The 19831-nt window shown below is 48.8% G+C and overlaps 2 protein-coding genes across 5 annotated transcripts; one reads left to right on the top strand and one right to left on the bottom strand.

Annotated features, from left to right (window-relative positions):
- The first annotated feature begins 3734 nt into the window (after positions 1-3734).
- On the top strand, positions 3735-10368 carry HOPX (HOP homeobox). 3 transcript variants are annotated; one of them, XM_015861831.3, is made up of 3 exons: positions 3735-3871; positions 7387-7555; positions 9689-10368. In XM_015861831.3, the coding sequence occupies exons 2-3, from the start codon at positions 7412-7414 to the stop codon at positions 9764-9766; spliced, it is 222 nt and encodes a 73-aa protein (XP_015717317.1). In that variant the 5' UTR covers positions 3735-3871; positions 7387-7411; the 3' UTR covers positions 9767-10368. The 3 variants fall into 3 exon arrangements, with proteins under 3 accessions (XP_015717317.1, XP_015717316.1, XP_085402929.1); XM_015861830.2 differs by lacking the exon at positions 3735-3871 and adding an exon at positions 7125-7160; XM_085546803.1 differs by lacking the exon at positions 3735-3871 and adding an exon at positions 7125-7218.
- A 4231-nt stretch (positions 10369-14599) lies between these two features.
- Positions 14600-18748, bottom strand: ARL9 (ARF like GTPase 9). 2 transcript variants are annotated; one of them, XR_014945859.1, is made up of 5 exons: positions 18576-18748; positions 18323-18491; positions 17356-17430; positions 16096-16271; positions 14600-15722 (listed from the first exon to the last, which is right to left on the bottom strand). XR_014945859.1 is itself a non-coding variant. In XM_015861699.3 (4 exons), exons 1-4 carry the CDS (start codon positions 18726-18728, stop codon positions 15543-15545), a joined length of 678 nt encoding a protein of 225 aa, XP_015717185.3. In that variant the 5' UTR covers positions 18729-18748; the 3' UTR covers positions 14600-15542. The 2 variants fall into 2 exon arrangements, 1 of the variants encoding a protein (XP_015717185.3); XM_015861699.3 differs by lacking the exon at positions 17356-17430.
- Positions 18749-19831: the final 1083 nt, after the last annotated feature.

Genomic DNA, 19831 nt, shown 5'->3' with positions numbered 1-19831 from the left:
AGCCAAGAGCTCTTCTGGAGGAGAAATTTGGCCATAAGCAGGAGACTAGGGATATTAGTTGTCCTTCTACAAACAGGACTGCTTCATAACGGGTAAAATGAACCAGATTTTTCACTGCCCCACACCAATGGGCATGTTCCCACTCAACTCTTTCCAGACACGTTCTCCAGTGTGAGTGCACTGCTGGTGCTCTCTGTACTGGAAGGGCTGAGCTCCCTTCTGAGGCTGAGTGCTCCTTACTCTGCAGTGCTAATGCAGGGTATGCAGTATGCAGAACCATCTGCTCTGGCAGATGACATTCAAGAGAAAGTGGTCACAGAAATCCAGTAGGAAGATCACTGCTCTCCAGCAAAACTTTCCTGCTCAGGCTCCTAGCACATAGATATTCAAACCTAAAATAAACACTGCAGTAACCCCAGCCACCTCCCCTACAGAGTAGCTAAGTATCATGGCAGCTCCCCACAATGTTTAATAGACATTAATGGACACTGGTTTTGAAACTGAGGTATGGAAATGCTTTTTCTGGGTCTAACCGGCTTTGGAGGCATAGATGGATGAATAGCATTCACACAAATGTTTCTCTGCAGTTTTGCTCACAGACCTGTAAGCAAGGTTTGTTGGGTGCTTCCCCATGTCAACAGGCACCCACCTTTTGTGCTCACCCTCTTACACTGGCAAATGTAGCGTCCCAGCTGAAACCAGCAGCAAGAGCTGCAGGGTATGGCTGGCTGGGGGCAGTGGCAGGGACCCTCCCAGCTGCAAAGGGTCATTTTCAGGCGCCCCAAGGGTGCCCCAGCAACTATGGGTGTGTTGCATGGAAATACCCCCAGATACAGTCTTCAGGCTTATGGTGACAGCTCAGCTGATGGTCACCTCTCTGCAGGTGCCCAGACTGGTCTGACAGAAACCAAGCCACTGCTGGCTGTGTGTCACCACCATTGCAAGGGCCAGGTCCCACCAAGGCCTGGCAGCCAACACCCACAGGCAGGGTCACCCACGAAGCCCCTCACAGCAAGCAGATGGGAGGACAGCACAAAAAGTCACATAGCACTCCTAGCCTCCCAGCTCCCCTACTTTCACCCTGAAAAATGAACAGCCCTTTGACGTGCTGGGAGGGCACTTGCTCCTCTTCACATTCCTCTCTCACCAGGAGGAGCACAGAGAAAATCTGCTCATCTCCTCCTGCCTCTTCCCCACTTTCATGATCCCGGGTGCTGGATCCAACATATTCCTGGGCTGGGCACACCAGGCAGCTCGCATGTGTGATACCCAGCTGGCTCTCTGCATGCTAGGACCTGCTCTGCCTGCAAGCCATGGCAGTACTGTTGAAAAGCCTCCTGGCAAGAAACTGCGAGCATCAGAGCCCATTTTAGTAACTTCAAAACAATCTGGTAAGTAAGAGGGAGAAAAGGATGGAGAAAGATTGTACCCGAGGCAGAGATTGCACATGGAAATACCAAAGAGATTACACTGTTCTGTTCCCTCAGAAGTATTGGCACAACTGGAGAAGCAATAAAGCACCGCAGTTTCCATCAGCGTGGCGGTATCCAATGGACAAAAGAATGGCAGGGATCTTATTGGAAGTCACACCTGATTTGTTTCTGTTTGGCCTGAATCAGCTCTGATGCTGAGGAGAGACAGCCTCTATCCTGCCTAAAACCCATTATAAAAAAGAAAAACAGGAAAGCAAAGCAGAAGATGGCTTTTGCAGTCCCCTCTTGTATTTGTGTGTGATGGGGAGAAGGGAAGATTTTGTTCTCCTTCTGATGTTGGTTTTCAGGGGGTGGAAGAAGTTTCGGGAAAGTGCACAGGTCAAATCTCTGCTTTCCTCTCCAACCTTTTTCCATCCTGTCTCCACTCTTCTGTAAGGGGATATTCAAGCCAGGATGGCCTTGAGCTATGCGTTCATTTCTCCAAACAAAGCGTCTCCAGCCAACACGCTGCCGTAGCGCAAGTACTTGGATGATACCCAAGCCTCTGCGAGATGAGTCTCGACATGTGGGATGCCAAACATATGCTGCAACTGCCGGCTGCTCACTGCAATGCCACGGCATCATGCAAAATTGTTGAGTGCACATCATGCCAGCTGCACTTTTTCCCCTGAAGGAAGGAAGACTTCTTGATGGGCCCAGAGGCAGTCTGCATGCTGCTCCTTTAATCTGACTCTCCTGTCAAAGGGACTGCATCTGGGGCCAGGATATTTTCCAGGTGAGGCACAAACTCCAGCAGTACTCTGACTTTCTCCCAGGAAGAGAAATTCGAAAGGACTTCAGGATCAGAAAAGCGTTAGTTTTTGCCATGCAGATACAGGCAGTTTCACGACCTGACTTTAGCGCTGTTGTTGCAGGACTCCCAGCAGCCCTCATACCATTTCAGTGGCACGTCTCAGCCTGAAATATGTCACTGCCAGCGTTCCCTGTGCAAGTCTGGGCTGGATTCAGAGGTAAGGAAAATAGTTCTTTTTTTCCACATTAAAAACATTCTCTCTGTTGATAGCAATAAACTACGGAAGAGAGAATCCTTCCTATTATTCACATTTTTCAGTGTTTGGGGCACTTGCATGAAAGTAGATTACAGCTCACAAATGCAAGCAGAGCAGCTGGGCCTGCACCCCCGTCCCTCCAGCCACATCTCCTTGACCTGCTCACCTCCACCCATGGCAACCCCTGCTCCTGTTGCTCAGCACCATCTACAAACATGATGTATCCTGTTGGCTGGGTGCTGGCCCAAGACACACAGGATCGGGTCTTCTCCCAGGAAGTTCCTCTCCCAGCATAACTTAGTTTGTCGTGCAGTATCACTGTAGTAACAGCACTTCTGCTTGATAACTGCTATCCTGCTAGGAATATTGGCACTGGTTTTTCCACACTTTGGCACATATTTCTTTGCAATACCCACACTTTTGCAATACCCATGCCTCAGCCCATGTCTCCCCTCACACTACAAAACCACTCAAAGTTCAGGAGGGTTTTGTCTAATTGCTGAACACCGGGTAGGCTTTGTGCTTGTGTTTGTCCAGCTGCTTCTACCCAGGGGCAAGGCTCCAGCCAACTTCACAGCATTATTTTGCATCCACTGCCAGTTTTCCTTTGTTCTGGCAGATCAGCATAGCCATTGCAATTGTCAGTCCTTTCTCCATTGCCTCTGATTTTCCAGCATCCCCTTCCAGCTGTCTGGAAGCTGAGAGTAAATTGTCTCCCCCTCTTTTCACTCCCTAGGATGTCTCTTTGAAAGCTGCTGCCAGATGCTCCTCGTCCTCCCCAGTGGGGGTTGCAGGCTTCCAGGCACTGCCAGCTGTGACAAGACAGGTCTATAGCAATGGAGGTGTCCTGTCCCACTCCCCGTACCCTTCCTGCAGCAGCAGCACAGATTCAGGATCTGATCCTGTCCTCTCTCAGCCTGCCAGCATTGCAGAGCTGACTGAAGCCAAGAGCCTTAAGCCTGGACAAACCATTTACAGGGAATTAAAGTAAAATGAGAAAGAAGCTCGTCCAGGATTTGGTCTTGATGAGCCTTATGGGTTCCTTCCAGCTCGGGATATTCTGTGATTCTATGATTCCCCTAAACACTCGGCATGATGCCCCATCAGGAAGCTGTCCCCTAGCCCTGCAGTGACTAGCCCAAGCAGCTCCCCATGCCACCCCTCCCAAGGGCCCCGGCACACATCTAACCATGCGTTGAGCTCTGCCAAGGAGATCGGTGCCAAACCTGAATTACCAGCCCCAAGAGGAGCTGTGGATCTCAGAAGCTCCTGCGATTTGCGGCAGGTTTTTCAGGCCCCCGCCTGTCACACACACGCAAGTACTTAAGCCGTCACCTGAGGACCTGTGGGGTGTTTCTTTTACACGCTTTTGGTCCCTACCAGCCCCAGGTAAGTGCAAGCTTTGGGCTGGGGATGCTGGGGCAGATCTGCAGCTGGGGATGGGCTGGGGGACAATACAGGGGCTGATCACTGGCAATGGAGGGGCTGGAGCAGCACCACAGGGCTGTGATGGGAGAGCTCTGTGTTGGGACAGGGGCAGGCAGAGACCCCAGGCAGGGAGCACCATGGGGACTTGTCTCGGCCACAGCAGCTGCTGCACTGTTTGTGCTGTTCCCATCCGATGTTATCTTCTGAAAGGCTAAATGGACAGTTTACAGGATGCATGACAGGTGGCTTTTCCTTATTTATGGTGGGGTCTGGTTTATTTTTAAAGCCTCAGCCCCACCTCATCCTGTGCACTGTGCTGGCTGATGTTATCCACAGCCATGCCTCAGCTCAGCAGGGGACAGAGCAAAGCTCAGGATGGAACACAGCTCTGCAGCTGAGCAGCAGAGAGGGAGGTCCTGTTTGCAAGGAGAACAGCTCACTGTTTTGATCCCTACAGTGTTAGTAAATAGCTGCAAGCCAAAAACAGGTGTCTGCATTCCTATTTCAGGCCTGAAGATGGGGAGAACACCGGGGAAGGGGCCTGATAAGCCCAGCAGCTGCCATGAGATCCCACCAGTTTGGCAGGGATTATTGCTCTGAAAGTTTTCTAGGGGCTTCGGGTGCAGTAAACAGTCAGAAAGCTGCACATCCAGCCAGCTATTGTGTCTGTCTTTCAAAAAAGCAAAGCTGAGCAAATAGAGATAATCTCTTTTCTAGAAAAGAGACTGCTTTTATTTTGCCAGGGCAGTAGATACTGACAGAATGAGCAGAGACTGGCTGGCATCCTGGAGGTTGAGAGGATGCCCCTTCCTGCTTGGGCTGGAGCTGGGAGCCCAGCCCCAAGTGTCTCTTGGGAGGGAAGGTCTACATCCATCCACCTGATCCAAATTCACACAGGGTCTGAAGAGGCTGAATCTCAGACATCCCCAAGGATGGAGGTGCCCTCACCTCTCTGTCTTTGTCCCATTTATGATTACCCCATCACTCTGAAGATTTTGTTCTCACTATCTAATAAGCTTCTCTTCTGCTGCAACCTGTGTCCACTGGCCATTATTTGTTGGCTGCTCACTCCAAGGTAGGCCCAGAGGTACAGTTAAATGCTCTGTCAGCCATGCCAAGAGCAGCAGCTGCTGCCTGCATAGCCTCTATGTGCACAGCAATGCTGGTTGGAGCATCTGCAGCCCACAGACCTCCCGCAAGCTGCAGCTGGTAGCTACTCTCACATTGCTCCACCTAAAACCAAGACAAAAAATGTGACTTCCTCTCCTCAGCTACAGGCATATGTAGCAGACCAAGTGTTTTTGGTGCTGTGGTTTCACTTTGACAACCGGCATGCCATTTCTGTTGGGGTATGCTATCCTCTGTCACAGAGCTGAACAAGTGCCATGGTCCTACAGTGTTTCTGAAAGATGCAGAGGTCGCTTGAATCCTTTCTTGCAGTAGAAAATATACATTTTCCAATGCAGAAAAAAAAGCTAGCAGTGGTGTCTTTCAGCAGTTGAGCAGAACAGTTGTGATTCTCCACCTTTCTGCCAGGTTTAAAGGAATATAAGTATGAAAACCATCCTTCCGAGACAAGAGGGTGGTCCTGTGCAGCCTGAAAGCCAGACTCCAAATGTGAGCTGCCAGCAGGTAGAAGACATTGTGCCCAATGGGAATACACCTCAGTAACGTGAGGATTATCACAACTATAAAGATGAAACAGGAAAGTGAAGAGGCACGCGTTTCTTATGCAAAGCAGTGCATACACATTAATGCTCATTAGTGCAGCAGGCTGCAAACACAGCTTTATAAACTGCTAGGACCTCTTGCTGCTGGTGGCTTAGGCTAGACACATGATCCAGAGGTGACATCCATGACAGTGGATGAGGCCATCCCCCAGCACGCTCCATCATGCTTAGGGCTACAAAAACAGTGTAGACAGGGAAGATGTGTGAGGAGAGGCTGAGGTCCCTGGGTTTGTTCAGCCCAGAGCAGCTACAGATCCTCACAGGAACAGCATGGAGCTGCATCCAGGGAAGGTCTGTTTAGGTAAGGAGCAGACTCCCCAGGGTAGTGGTCATAGCGCTGAGCTGCTGGAGTCCTAAAAACATCTAAATAACACTCTCAAACATAGGTTTGGATTTTGGGTGGTTCTGTGTGGAGCCGGGAGCTGGACTCGATGATGCCTGTGTGTCATCCAACTTGGGACCTTCTATGACCCTACAAAAGTTGCTCGAGCCTTAAGCAACCACTGTGTCACAATCAGTATTTTCTAAGTGACTAAAGTAGAGCAGGCTTTCTCACCACCAGCTCTATTTATAAGACCCTATGCAAATGCCAAAGAATCTTAGTATTTGTCAAAGCAATCTTCAGCGAAGGAGGCTCAATGGAGCATTTGCATTTTGGGATAAAGCTCGAGGACAAGGATTGCCCCAGCTTCTTAGGCAAACAGGACAGCGTGCTCCCTGCAGCCTGCAAAGTGATTTTGGAGCTAAGCCCTTATCCCAGCAGTGTTGCCATTCAGGTGAGAGCTCTCAGGCACCCGATACACCCCAGGGTACAGTGTGGGTTATGGTTATCCTTCAACTGGGAAAACAGTTGGCTTTAAAGCTACGCAATTGGAGGCATAGGCATTGAGGTTACATCTCTAGAGCCAGAGAGAAGGAGAAGCTGTGGAAACAGGGAAGGTGGGCAGTGGGTGGCCCAGCAGAGATATGGGCTGGGCAAGGGGAAGTGGGAGAGCAGAGCGAGAAAGGCCACATTTCTGAACCCAGCTCCTCCCCTGCCACCGCCCCACAGCTCAGTTTCAGAAACACAGAGGCAATTCACTGTCAAAAGACTTGTGTGTCCTCAAGTTTCACTTGGCTTGCCTTTGTGCCAAGCGGGAGCACACGTGGAGCCCTGCAGAAGAGAGATGTGGGGCTTAACTAAAGCGTTTTGCTTCCAGCAGCTCCTTCATCTTTTGTCTTGTGATTCCCCTACATAAACTTGGACGGTGGCAGGGGAGAAAAAAGTGAAAACACGTGGCTGGATGCCAGACGTTGTCCCCTGTCCCATACGATACATGTATGTTTTTTTAAATTAATGACTTTAAACGAACCCTCCCCCACTGCACTCGTTGCTGTGACATCACTCTCAAGTGACGCCCAAGCCTAAATACGGCTGTAAACAGGAATCGTCCCCACGGGAGTCACGCTGGCTATAAATCCAGCAGCAGAGAGGCTTGCTGAGCAGAAGAGAGGCTACAGCTTCCTGCCGGCTGGGGATGGTGAGGAAGCACTGCTGGGTGCTGCTGGGCATGCAGCTACTGCGACTGGGAAACTGAGGCAGGCACTGCTGGGAGGGGCAGGGCTGGGAAACGAGCTGTGTCCTGCCTTGGCCAGAGGCTGCTTGGGAAGAGGGAGCTGCTGGTGACAGGGATGCCTAAGCTGGGGCTCAGCAAGCATAGTCCTTCCAGTCTCAGCCTTGGCAATAACCCTAGCCCCTTTCTGTAGTGCCTGACCCCACCGTCCAGGAGAAATGGCCACAGAGAAATCAGTGACTCCTACTGAGGAGCAGCTGGAGATCCTGGAGTATAATTTTTGCAAGGTGAACAAGCATCCTGATCCCACCACACTGTGCCTCATTGCAGCTGAGACCGGACTTTCTGAAGAGCAGACCCTGGTGAGTGTGCATGCCTCAGCCTCCCCTTGGCACTGGCCCTGCTCTCCCCACACATGCCTCTGCACCCTACGCACCTCCTGCTTACCCTGTCCTCTGTTCTTCATCATACACCCTGTGATCTTCTGCCCCCGCAAGCTCCCTGCTGTACCTCTCATGCTACCCCATTACCACCTGCTGTACCTCTCATGCTACCCCATTACCACTTGCACCCCTTTGTGACCCATATACTCCCTCCTTACACTCTTATACTGCACACGATTGCACCCTGTGTACTGCACTAACCAGCCTTTTTTTGCATTACCAGCACCACGCTGCACCCATGGGGCCCTGCTGAATCCCACCTCCTCGCTGAACCCAACCAGTTCCTGCCCCTGCATTCCCAAAGCCCCTTCCCCTGTAACTGCAGCCACCTGAGCTTCCGAAATCGCAGCTGGATGCCCTGTTGGTTTCCTTGTGGCTCCAATGCCCAACCCCAGGCTGGACTGGGGGGCTAGCACTTTCAGCACCTGCTATGTGTCAGTAGCTGGCAGCAGGGCCAAGCATGCTGTCCATTCCTTTCAACCTAACAGTCCTGATAGTTCCTTCTGACAGTCCCAGGTACCCAAATGACCATTGGTTTCGTATTAAGAATAAATGGTGGTCATTTTAAAACAGGATATGCTGTGGGACATACCTAAGCTGTGCCAGTTCTCCATCACTACAGTTAGATAGTCCAGCATCCCTGGACCTGTATGTTAGGAAAATCTGTCAGCCTCTCTGAGAGACATGGAAGCTTCTAACTGTGCCTCCAGGGAGAGTCTGCCTCTGCTTGGGACTTGGTGAGAGCCTTGTGCTCCATCTGGCTGCCTGCTGGGTCTCAAAGGCAAACAGCTCCTTCCCAACACCAGGCTACAGAGCACCTCTCATTTTGACACAGAGGAGTTATAAACTCCTAAATCCATAGCAGGTTTCCTGGGTATAGAAATCAAACATACACACAGAAATGGGTTAGCAGCATTTTGCAGAGTTGCCACGCCTGGTTCTGGAAAACCCAAGGGATAGGAGAGGCAAGCAAACAATGCCAGTATTTAGCCTTAGTCTCAGGGAAGTATGCTGGGTGTAACATCCAGGGCGCTCCCAGAGATCTGAAGATGAAGGTCACGTTATGAGTAGGATCAAGAATGAGCTGTGATGTGCCTGCATTACGTATGACACAGACTCACCACTCCTGACACTCGGAGTGCTTTATTGGCCAGATATAGCGAGCATTTTAATGCCAGTAAAATCAAGATGCAGATGTACTGAGTCAACAGGACGTGATGGTTAGGGACAGGAAGTGAAAGTTTTTAGGAGGCAGGCAGGCAATCTGCTGGCTGGATGCGGTCTAAGGCAGAGCCAGTGCGAGAGCCACTTGCACTGAACACCATGGTTGTATCATTAGTGACTGGAATGGCTTCAAAAATAGCTGTGAACAAATATAGCAACAGAATGAGCAGCAACAAAGCATGTCACAGGCACATGCCTAAAGACAAGCCTGAGCTATGCTTCCAACACGAGTTTTACTTCTTACTGAGGTGGTGTGGCTTTACCCAACTGCTTTTGTCCAGCATTTCAAATTGCAGCTGAGTTGAAGTGGCACCAGCAGGTCTGGGAGCTGTGTTAGAGTTGCCAAGTCGTAAAGAATAATGTAGCCGTTAATATGACTTGAAGATTAAGATACATTTTAAACCACCTTAAAAATCTGTTTGTCCTTAAATCTGCATAGATAGTGACACTGTATTTTCCCTCTCAGCCCTTCTGAAGCAAGTTAACTTTTGGTTCCTGTTATTTTGGGACCTGTGATGACTGTTTCACTGCTACAGCCATTTACACAGACTCTATCCAGGAGGCTTAGCCTACTTACTCTGTTTGTAAGACAAATCTGGACTCACAGCAATAAAATGAGGACTCATCCAAGCTGTCAAGGTCTGGAAAGGCTTGAAAGAGGTGCACTCACAGGTGACAAAACCTTTTGGTTATGAACACCTTGCTAAAAGCAGCATCCTGAGTTTCCTTCACCTCGTTCCACATGCTGGCCCCATCCGCATCTTTCGCAAGGCTTTCGGAAGCTCAGCCCACTGCACTCAGTCTCTGTTGTTTTCTTTTTCCTTCCAGAAATGGTTCAAGCAGCGCTTGTCAGAGTGGAGGAAGTCTGAAGGGCTGCCCTCAGAATGTGGGTCTGTCAGGGACTAGAGGATGCTGCTCCTGGCCCCATCCATCTATGCTGTAAATGGTGGTGAAGATCTTCAAAGTGGGTTTACTTGGGGTTCTCCTGTCACAAAGGGTTCTAAGATACAAAGTAATACCCTGATATTTAACATATTTTTATTTATAGAAGATTATATATATATATAAAATGTATGTATATGTGTATACTGCTTCTGATGGCTGCATAACTTGTTTAGCAATTATCATTAATAGCAGCTGCACAGGCCAGGAAACCTCATGCCCTTGTTCTGGGCTCATGGAGAAGCTGCCATGAAAGGTTCAAGCGCAGGATGGAGGAACAGAGATTTCTTTAGATAGCTTTAGTATATAGAGAATCCAGAGAGGGTTTAGTATATAGAGAATCCAGAGAGGCAATTGGAAAACTCGATGTCTTGTTCTTGTGATGTCTTGGTTAGTTTAAGATGCCCAAGCCAGCTCTGGATATTGACAAGCTAAGCATCATTAACAGACTGAGCCAAGATCCCTTGAATATATGTCTCACATTTCTGTTAAAGGTCATTGAAGGGAGAGAAACCAGTCTTTTCTTTGTCCAAAGCGTGAATAAAAAACAAAGATTTTTGGTGAGAGAAGCTGTGTTGTGTCCCTGCCCTTTACCCCTGCCCCAGGAACAGAAGGCCACTCCTCTGGATGGACAACGCTTCTCCAAGACAGTCAACAGGCTCTGTGTCTTTCTTGCTACAGTTGGGCAGCCTCTGGTTCAAGGGCACCCTCCATCCATCCACAGCAGCCCACACAGCCTTGCGCACACCCCAGGCGTGGGCTGGCAAGACGCTGGTTGGGGGGTTCCCTGTATTATGTCTCAGCTGGGACCATTCTTCCCTGTCTAGAAAGGAACACAGTCAGCCCATATCTCCCCTCAGCTGTAAAGGGCTGCTGGCTTTATGCTGAGCACCCACCTTATTAGGCACTGAATTTCCTAATGCTGTGCAGGTGGTTGCTGTCAACTTGAAAAGGACCTTCAAGCAATGAGTCTGCTTTTACAGTTCCCAAGGGATGTGCAGAAAGGGTCATTTCATTACACCTCCGAAACCCCTGCAGGGGTTTTGTGATTGCATTTTTCTTGCTACACCATTACCACCTAACTATACCACAGGTATGACGGTAGAAATAATAACAACGTTATGGTCAGGGTGTGCCATGGAAAGTGGGTGAGGTTTTACAGCATGTTAGTGGTAACTCTCACGTGCCCAGGGCAAATTTGGAGTTGCTCATCCCGTATGAAGAAAGAGCGATGGTGTGAACTCTTCCTTGGTGGGAGAGGGTACCAGGGCAGTTCCAACAGCACAGCAGGATGGTGGGTCTGTGGAGACTTTTTGGAGCACGGTGACATCCATTCACTCTGGTACGTTTAAGGGTTCTCTTTCTTTCCAAGTATCTTTTCACCAGTTTAATCCAGTGAACTCAACAGCCCACAGATCTCTGTGCTCTCTCTGATCACAGATACGTGAATTTGCAAACCTGCTCTCACTGCATGGTTCTTTCGGGACAGGACAGGGAGAGGGGGAAAGCATGTTTCTGTTTCATAACTTGCTAGGCAACCTTAACAGGTAGGAGATGGATGATTAGCCAGCCTAGGCTGCCCAGACAAACAGAAACACCTGTTATCAACACTTTCATAGTTTACTGAAAGGTACCATGGGGACACAACTGTTCCCACAGGGCTTTAGGAGCACAGGTGAAGACATATTCCTTAAAGGGCTTACAAACTGCAATTTTATTTCAGCCCATTGAGCACAGGTGTCTTAGATTCTATAGAAACACAAGAATATACACAGTTTGTACCCCAGGACCACGTATTATGCACGTTGAAAATGTTTATACTGAATATTCACCAGAACAAAACAATTCAACTAACACACTTATCACTATTTGTTCCTGATGATAAGTGTTGCAGGCCTGGAACAATCATATGATGTGGGCAGCTGTGGCAGTCCCCACCATGCAAAAAACACAGCAGACGGGGCACTGCTTCACTGCTTAATATCACCTGGCTGCAAACTCTCAGGGCACACAGCCCCAGCAAATGCTTGTTAGATGACAGCTCAGCACCACAGAGACCTGTGTGTCGGCAAGCTGCTGCTATGGCATCTCACTGCAGACCCCCTGAGAGATGCCTGCTGACTTATCTCCCTGTCACACCTACCTGCTGCTGGCAACGCTGCAAGCACAGCTGCCTGTCACCTTGATGGGAACTGCTTGCAGGATGCTGGCCCCCTGCCTCCACGTCAAGACAAGACATGCTCAGGGAAGTAGTACTTTTCTCAGGAGCCAAACAACAGTTTCAGCAGTTTCTGCCAATTGGCTTTCCAACAGCTTTTCCTTGCAAAGGTGCAAGGGGGTAAAGGATAACTGTACAAAGTCCACCTCCAGACTTGCTGCATTACAGAGCTAGCATTCTCCTTGCAGCAGGCTCACCAGCTTGCACTCACAGTGAGCACAGCCACATCCAAACCTAACATCAAGTGCCACCCCTCAGCTCTGCTTGGACACAGCTTTCCAAAGGCTGCCTTAAGATCCATCTAAGGGAGGAGTTACACATATATCAGTCAGGTCCCTCAACTCATGTAATGATCATAAAGCTTTCTACAGTTCTAGGAAGATGAGTTTTTTTTTTTGTTGGTGTCTTTTTTGTTTTGTTTTTAATGATGGCAAGAGCTATGAACAGGCAAACATCCCCATACACAATATACCTTCAACAGTTCTACAACCTGAAGGAGTTAAGCAATACCATAGACAAGAAGAGAACCCCAGGAAAACCTTTGCCATTTGATCCTGCTTACGCTTTCCAGGAGGGAAAAGGAGGCCTTGCTGCAGGCAGACACAGAAATACCCCCCTTCTGCTGCCTCTTTTGAGTTCAATCTCTTGTAAAGCTGTGAAGAGCAGTAAAGCTGGCAGGGCCAACCCAGTGGTAATGTGGCAATGCAATGCACCTGAGTGACTGGAAGAGGAGGAGCCAGGATCCACCCCTTCCCAGACCTCATTTAAGGGTATGCAGCCCAGGCAAGGGTTTCTTGCTGGAGATCCCTACCTGAGTCCTTCTGAAGGTAAGCAGATCCTTTACTTTGTTTCTACACCTGTTGCTTTTGAGGAAATCTTCAATTGCTGTAGTCTAGGACTTTTTGCTATTCTACTGTTATTGCTGTGCTTTTCATTGCTTTACAGCACCCTACAATATAGATTGCCCTCTTGGCTATCAGGAGATGTTACTGGCTCACAGTCAACAGCACCCCCAGGTACCTTCTGGCTAAGCTACTATCTAGCCACTAATTTCTGATTTGTACTTGTGTCTGGTATTGTTCTGGCCCAGGTGCAACATGCTCAATATTTTCCTTTATTGAATTTGTGGAGAACACAAGTGGCTCTAGAATGGAGCCTTGGGGGAATACTGCTAGCAATCAGCTCACAACCTGTTGTAGACCCATCCACTACAGCCCTTCGAGCTCTGCTATTCATCCAGCTTATCACCTGGATTATTGTGGTCTTATCTGATAGGTGAATAATTTGTTCAGGAGGATGTTGTGAGTGACAGTATTATAGGTCTTATCAGAAATCCGGAAAGATTATGTGCAACGCCTTTCTTTCACCCACCAATTGGGTGACCATATGATAGATCAGATTGCTGAGGCAGGACTTTGCTTTGATGAACCTGTGTTGACTATGGCAGATAATGCCTTTGTTTTTTAATTGCCTCTTAATAGCACTGAGGACAACCCTCTCCATAACTTTTCCAGGTACTTAGTTTAGACCAACAGGTCTGTAGTTCCCTGGGTCTTCTTTTGTGCCCTTCTTGTGGGTCAGTATAATGCAGCTTGGTAAACTGCTTTAAGAGATCCATCTAACTCCTTCAGCACTTAAGGGTGTACTCTGTTAGGTCCCACGTGGAATCATAGAATCACAAGGTTGGAAAGGACCAACAAGATCATCTAGTCCAACCTTAACCATTTCTAACACAAGCCACTAACCCATATCTCGTAGCTCCTTGTCCAGATGCCTCTTGAACACTGCCAGGGATGGTGACTCCACTACCTCCCTGGGCAGGCCGTTCCAGCACCTGACTGCTCTCTGAGATAAAGTTTTTCCTTATGTGTAATCTCCTTCTCCTAATCTCTGTACTTCTGAACATTCAGCTGACACAACTTGTCTCTTACAGTTTCAGTACACAACTTCCCTCTTGAAAGGAAAGGCAGGTATTGTTTGTAATGAGGAGTGGGGGGAAAGGCAAAATCAGGCATTGTTTCCACTGTGTGTTTTGCTGATCCAGTGTAAATCCCAAGTAAGCAATACCCGAGAGGCCTAGGACACAGGCTGGACACCCAGCCACAAAGTGGGAGCTGGGTTTCTTTCCTGACACACGAATGTGTAGACAAGTGGCAAGAAACAGCAAAGACCAGACAAAGTGAATTAAAATACTTGGTAACATCTGCAACCTGGGCTGCCTGCCCTTCGGTGTGAAATAACAAGGCTGTGAAGTTTGTATATCTCCTTAAGATACAATCTCTTGACAGCTCTTTGTGTTGTTTTCCTTGGGTTGGTATCCTTGGTCCCTTCCCAGAGCAGCTGCATAGCAATGCACTTGCACACGCTGTGGCAACTGCTCCTGACTGCAGGGTGCCAGCAGCTCTCAGGCTGCTGGATGGAGCACAGGCACTGTTCTGGATGATCAACACCACTACCAACCCACAGCTCCCAGTGGCCCAATCCAAGTACCCGTTCCCTTTAAATGCTGTTTCACTGACCCAGAAGGGCCAGCTGTGTCATTCCTTGTTGGGATAAATGAAATTGAGACCAGTGAGTGGTTGGAGTAAAATGTTCTGCTTTATGCATCAGTTTCAAAAGACAAAAACTACAAAACCCTTGTATAATAAATTTAATTACAAAAAGTTTTTTGCAGCACTCTTTGAACTCAATCACATGACCAGCACATAGTTACAGGGACAATACTAGGAAAGTAATGCACCTCTGCAGCTCATCTTCCTCATCTGCTATGCTGACAGAAATAACTTAAAAATAAAAATGTTTCACCCCTAAGACTTCTTGCTGTAGCGCGATCTGGACTAAACCAAAATAAGACACTTTAGACTGATGAGCCCCACACACTGGTGCCACCTTAACGGCTTTTAGTCACTACTTTAAATCATACTGTTCTAGTTTTCCCCTGAAAGCAAAGAAATATTTAATGTCTCGCTGCCTTTGTTTTCTTGTTCTTATCTGTTAAAGAAGTTGCAACCTGCCCTATTTCCAGGAATTACCAAGTTACCTCTCACCTAAAACTTTAACACCTGACGCTCTTCAGAAGTAGGGTCTCATTTCTAACAGAACAATACTGCCAACAGGGTTCTGTAAAACCTGTTACCTATAAGCGTTTAAACCTGAGACATCAGGATAGTTTACTCACTGAATACAAATTTGTTTCATTAAAATCAATAGTTGACTCCAACCTAGCAAGACGCCATCTTAGCCTAAGCTATAAATACCCTTAACTCTGTTGCCTGAGTGTTTTGTTCTCCCCTATAAATATGCTACAAATATATTATTTTCCAGAGGTATTTTCAAAATGCTATAAAAACAGATTTTCCTACCACCTAGACATGACTTGCAGAGGAACTACACAAACAAAAGGGAAATATATCTTTATGCTTCTGTTACCATGTAGAAAACTGCATCAAGCTGTAGCAATGTGCAACAGATGAGCATCCTGTCTTCCACAGCTGCAGATACTGTGTTGTAGGAAAACAGCTTTCACTGCATTTCCAAAACCAGCTGTGCAATCAGCTCCTTGGCATCCTTCATGCTGGAGGAGATCTCTGAGCCATCCTCTGCCACGTGGGTACCAAGCAAGAACATCTTCCTCTTGTCCCCAGTATCAGACAGTGCCAGAGCATCATAGATATCTGTGATGCAGAATGCACCTTCGAGGTCCTAATACCAAAACAAGTCAATCAAAACATGCCTGTTAGTTGTAACAGGGAGGGAAAGCGTCTCAACATCTCTGGGGGCATCATTCTTATGTACCTTTATGAGGTCAAGTTCCCATGCCCTAAAATGCTTTGGAAGCAAAAGTCTTATCCTTAACTTTTTCCCAAAGAAATAAAAGGAAGCAAAGCTAACTCCTTATTTCAGTAAGACCTGCATCTTGCAGATCTAAAGCTCAACCTCTAATTACTTCACTTTGTGGTCAACAGGTGCCCTCAGAAGCCCTATGCCCCATCCATGTGGCCTTCTTTGAAGAGCTTTGTTACTGTTTTCAGAGCTGCAGCCAGCCTAAGTTCATCTAGGCACAGGGAACCCCTACCTGTTTGTTGGCCAGAACCACCACTGGCAGGGTGGAGTTGTTCTGGATCAGTTGATGAAGTAGTTCTTTTGCCACAGGCAGTCGGGCATGATCAGCTGAATCCACAACATAGATGAGCAACAGCACTTTTGGCAGGTACATCTTCCAGTACGTACGCAGAGATTCACTGCCCCCAACTGGAAGAGTAAACAGCAGCACAAGATTCACCGAGTAACCCAAACAGCACCACAGCCCTAAGTGGAGGCAGTAAGCCTGGGGGTGAAAACCCAAGATACCGGGCCTACTGTATGTAAGACTGGAAATAGCTTTATTCTCTCCATCCAAGTCCCATACGGGCTTATGAGTATGCTATGAAAAAATCTTTTCATTGTAAGTTTTGGAGTTTTGTTTTTATGGTTGCTTTCTGCCTTGTAGGTTCTTGCTTTCAAGCTAGAAGGGAGAGAAGAAACAAGAACACTGTCCATAAGGACCACGTGAGAATGTCCCCATGTAATCTGTCTCCACATGCTGATCACAAAATAAAGGAGGCCTACAATTTCCAGGAGAGAAATTTAATCCTAGAGTGGAAAGGGCTCTCTTCTACTCTGCTGGCTAAGCCCTTCACATTCAAAACAAGGGCTTATAACCATATGAAGCCACATGTCTAAGACTGCTGTTACCATCTGAGGACAGTCTGGTGGCTTGTTGAGTTTTAACTGAGGCAAGAATAGCGTACAGTATTATTAAGCACTTCAGGCATATTTTCAGCACTCTAGATCTGTTCTATTCCTTCCAGGAAAAGGTTAGGGGGAAAAAGAGAGGTCCTCTGCAGGACAACATGCTCAAGGGTCATGGATGACTTGTCTCCAAACGTAACAGACTACTGAAGTATTATACAAAGGGCCATGGCTGACATATTATTCTTGGGGCTGATGCCTCTGTACTGTATAGTACTGTGATATTCTATAGGCTCCCCAGTATTTCTTTTGCTCAGCGTATTCATGCATAGCATAAACCAGGGGTCAGCAACTTACAGTTAACATTTCTCTTTCCTAAACCAGTAGCAATACAGAAAAAGCCAGGCACTCCTACCCCTTGCAGAGGCAAGATTCAACCCACATATCTATATAATAGTACAAAGAAAAGGAACAATATTCTGCCTATCCAGGCCAGCTGTCTGCTGATCATAGCATGCCACATAATCACAGCGTAGGCTGCTAACCCCAGCTACAGGCAATGGTACAGACTAAGTAACCAGATAAGAGCACCATGCAGATTTACCTGGCTGAAACTGGCCTGAGACATTTCAACTCCCATGGGTCAGATTGTAGCCATCACATCTCAGTCACTACCAACCTGGACCAGAGAGGGAAGGATGACTCAGAAACAACACGTTCTGCTGAGGTGTGTGTTGTACTTGGCCCGAGCAATTCCTAAGCAGATGCAGAAATACTGTGGGGTTTTTCAGGCTTAGCTACTACAGAGCGCCTCATTCCCAGCAATGATACTGGGAAATACTGGTGTCTGTCTGATATGTACGAGGGGCACAGAACAGAAGCGTATCTGAAGAGATTGTTTCCCTAAAATGCTTTGCAGACTCCTACAGTAGTAGGACTGGGGATTACACTCTTCCTTAGAGGCTTCATCTTCCCCTCCTAAATACTTATCCATGTGCCTGGGTACAGCAGAACTCCTGCTGACGTCAGTACCGAGGTGTACCTGGGCTAGGAGCCAAGTGAGCCAGCCAAGTGCTGGTATGAAAAGCATCAGGAAGGGAAGCACGTGGCCTCCACAGCAATCTAGCAAGGATGCCAGCCTTCGGTACCAGGGGCTGATGGACTCCAGAGCCCCAATTTTCCCCTACCACCACCTACTGAAGCTCTGGAACAAAAGGCATGCAAAGCCTTCCTGCCTTCTTTCCCCTCACTATTTCTTTTCTGTGCTTGCTCACATCAGGATTGAGCATCAATGAGAAGCTGTACAAGAAACAGTAGCTGCACAGGGACACCTCTGCTTTGGACAGGGTTCGCTGCCATTGCATTTGGCAGCACTGTCTGAGAGCAGAGCTCTATCAGGGCAGGCTCAGACAGCACAGACCTCCCATAGCTCCAGGCAATAATCTTCTTATATCACCAGGGCAGGGCATCAGAATCTCCAAGAAGAAAACAACCCCAGCTCCGTGTTATCAGAGCAGGAGACACAAAGGTTTTACAACAGGGGGCTGATCCCTGGGACGCAGCTCACTCACTCTCCAGGAACTCCATCTGGCTCTCCCCGCTGTTGATGCAGACGGCGTTGAAGCCCTCGGTGGGAGCCACGCTGCGCTTCACCTGGTTGGTGGCCAGCGAGTGGAGCACGCTGCTCTTCCCCGCCCCGTCCAGGCCCAGCACCAGGATCTGCCTGCTGGTTCCCTTCACCTGCCAAAGGGATGGAAGCACACCCGGTCAGCCGGACACGGCCTACCCGCCCCCCGCAGCTCACCGCGCCCGCCCGCCCCGTACCTGCTCGGCGGCGGCGGCGGCGGCGGCGGCGATGGGAGGAGGGCGGCGGCCCCGGCCCCGCACGTAGGCCCATGCCCAGGCCGCCACAGCGGCTCCGCCCGCCGCGGCCAGCACGGCTCCGCACAGCACCGCGGGCCGCAGCCGGCTGCCCATGGCCGCCCCGCGCCCAGCCCGGCCCTGCCCTGCCCTGCCCTGCCCGGGGAGAGGCGGCGTCCCGCAGCCGGCCGAGCGGCTCCCCCTACAGACAGGCACACGGACGTGCCTGCAGCGACGAGGCCTCGGCAGAGTCCCGTCCTCAATTAGCAGTGCTGTGGACATGGAGGTACACAACGGTGAGTCTGGCCTCATCCAGCTGCAGGCTGTACGCTTATTATTCCTTCCTTTCCTCTTCTCGGTTTCTACAGTGTTCTCGTTTTCTTAATCCCACTGATAAGTTTAAAAAGACAGCTATGAAAAACACCGCAGCTGATTTTAAGTTGCCAAGTGAGACTGTGGATGCCCCCCTCCCTGGAAGGCCAGGCTGGATGGGGCTGTGAGCAACCTGGTGTACAGGGAGGTGTCCCTGCCTATAGCTCCTTTACCTAAAAGCTCTATGAAACTCTGCTACAGCCCAAAGCCCTGTCCCCTGCCATGAGCAACACCTTATCCAAGCTGCAGACACTATTCAGCAGGGCTGCTGGGGAGAGGTGTGACTCAGCAGAGGAATCGAGGTTGCAGTCCTAAAAGAAACATGAAAATCAGCCCACAGAGAACGCTGTCACAGTCCCTCATGGGGGAATCTGGCTACACATTAAACCCAACCAGCCATCTTCATCACAAATCCAGTATGCTGGCCCAGCAAGTCATTTCTACAGATAAAGCAGCATTTGGATCAGAAGCTGGGAAGCAGGCAGCTCCTGGCACTGCACATATGGCACGGATCTCATTTCAGAAACACACTACAAGCTCTTGTGTTTATTTACAGTTAAGAATGCAGTTCCATGGAGGTACAAGGGATAATCAAGTAGCGCAGTTGTCCCTTTTACCCAGCCTGGCTCCCTCGTGACAGCACCTCAGCTGCCCCTGCATAACATCCTGCTGGAGAGCAGGAGATGCAGAAGCTCCCCAAACACACTCAGTAGGCTCCTTAGTCTGTTTTATACTACATGCTAACACTCTTTTGGAGGAAGACAAGCCACAGTAGGTACCAGCGTGAAGAAGACAACACGATGAGTAATGTGGTACCTATACCATCCCTCTTCCCCCCAAAGCACCAA

The sequence above is a fragment of the Coturnix japonica genome, chromosome 4, assembly GCF_054131305.1.
Source record: "Coturnix japonica strain WE chromosome 4, WE-NBRP24, whole genome shotgun sequence".
NCBI classification, from domain to species: Eukaryota; Metazoa; Chordata; class Aves; order Galliformes; family Phasianidae; genus Coturnix; species Coturnix japonica.
The sequence above is the reverse complement of the archived record's forward strand: the minus strand, read 5'-3'. Positions and strand labels throughout refer to the sequence as shown.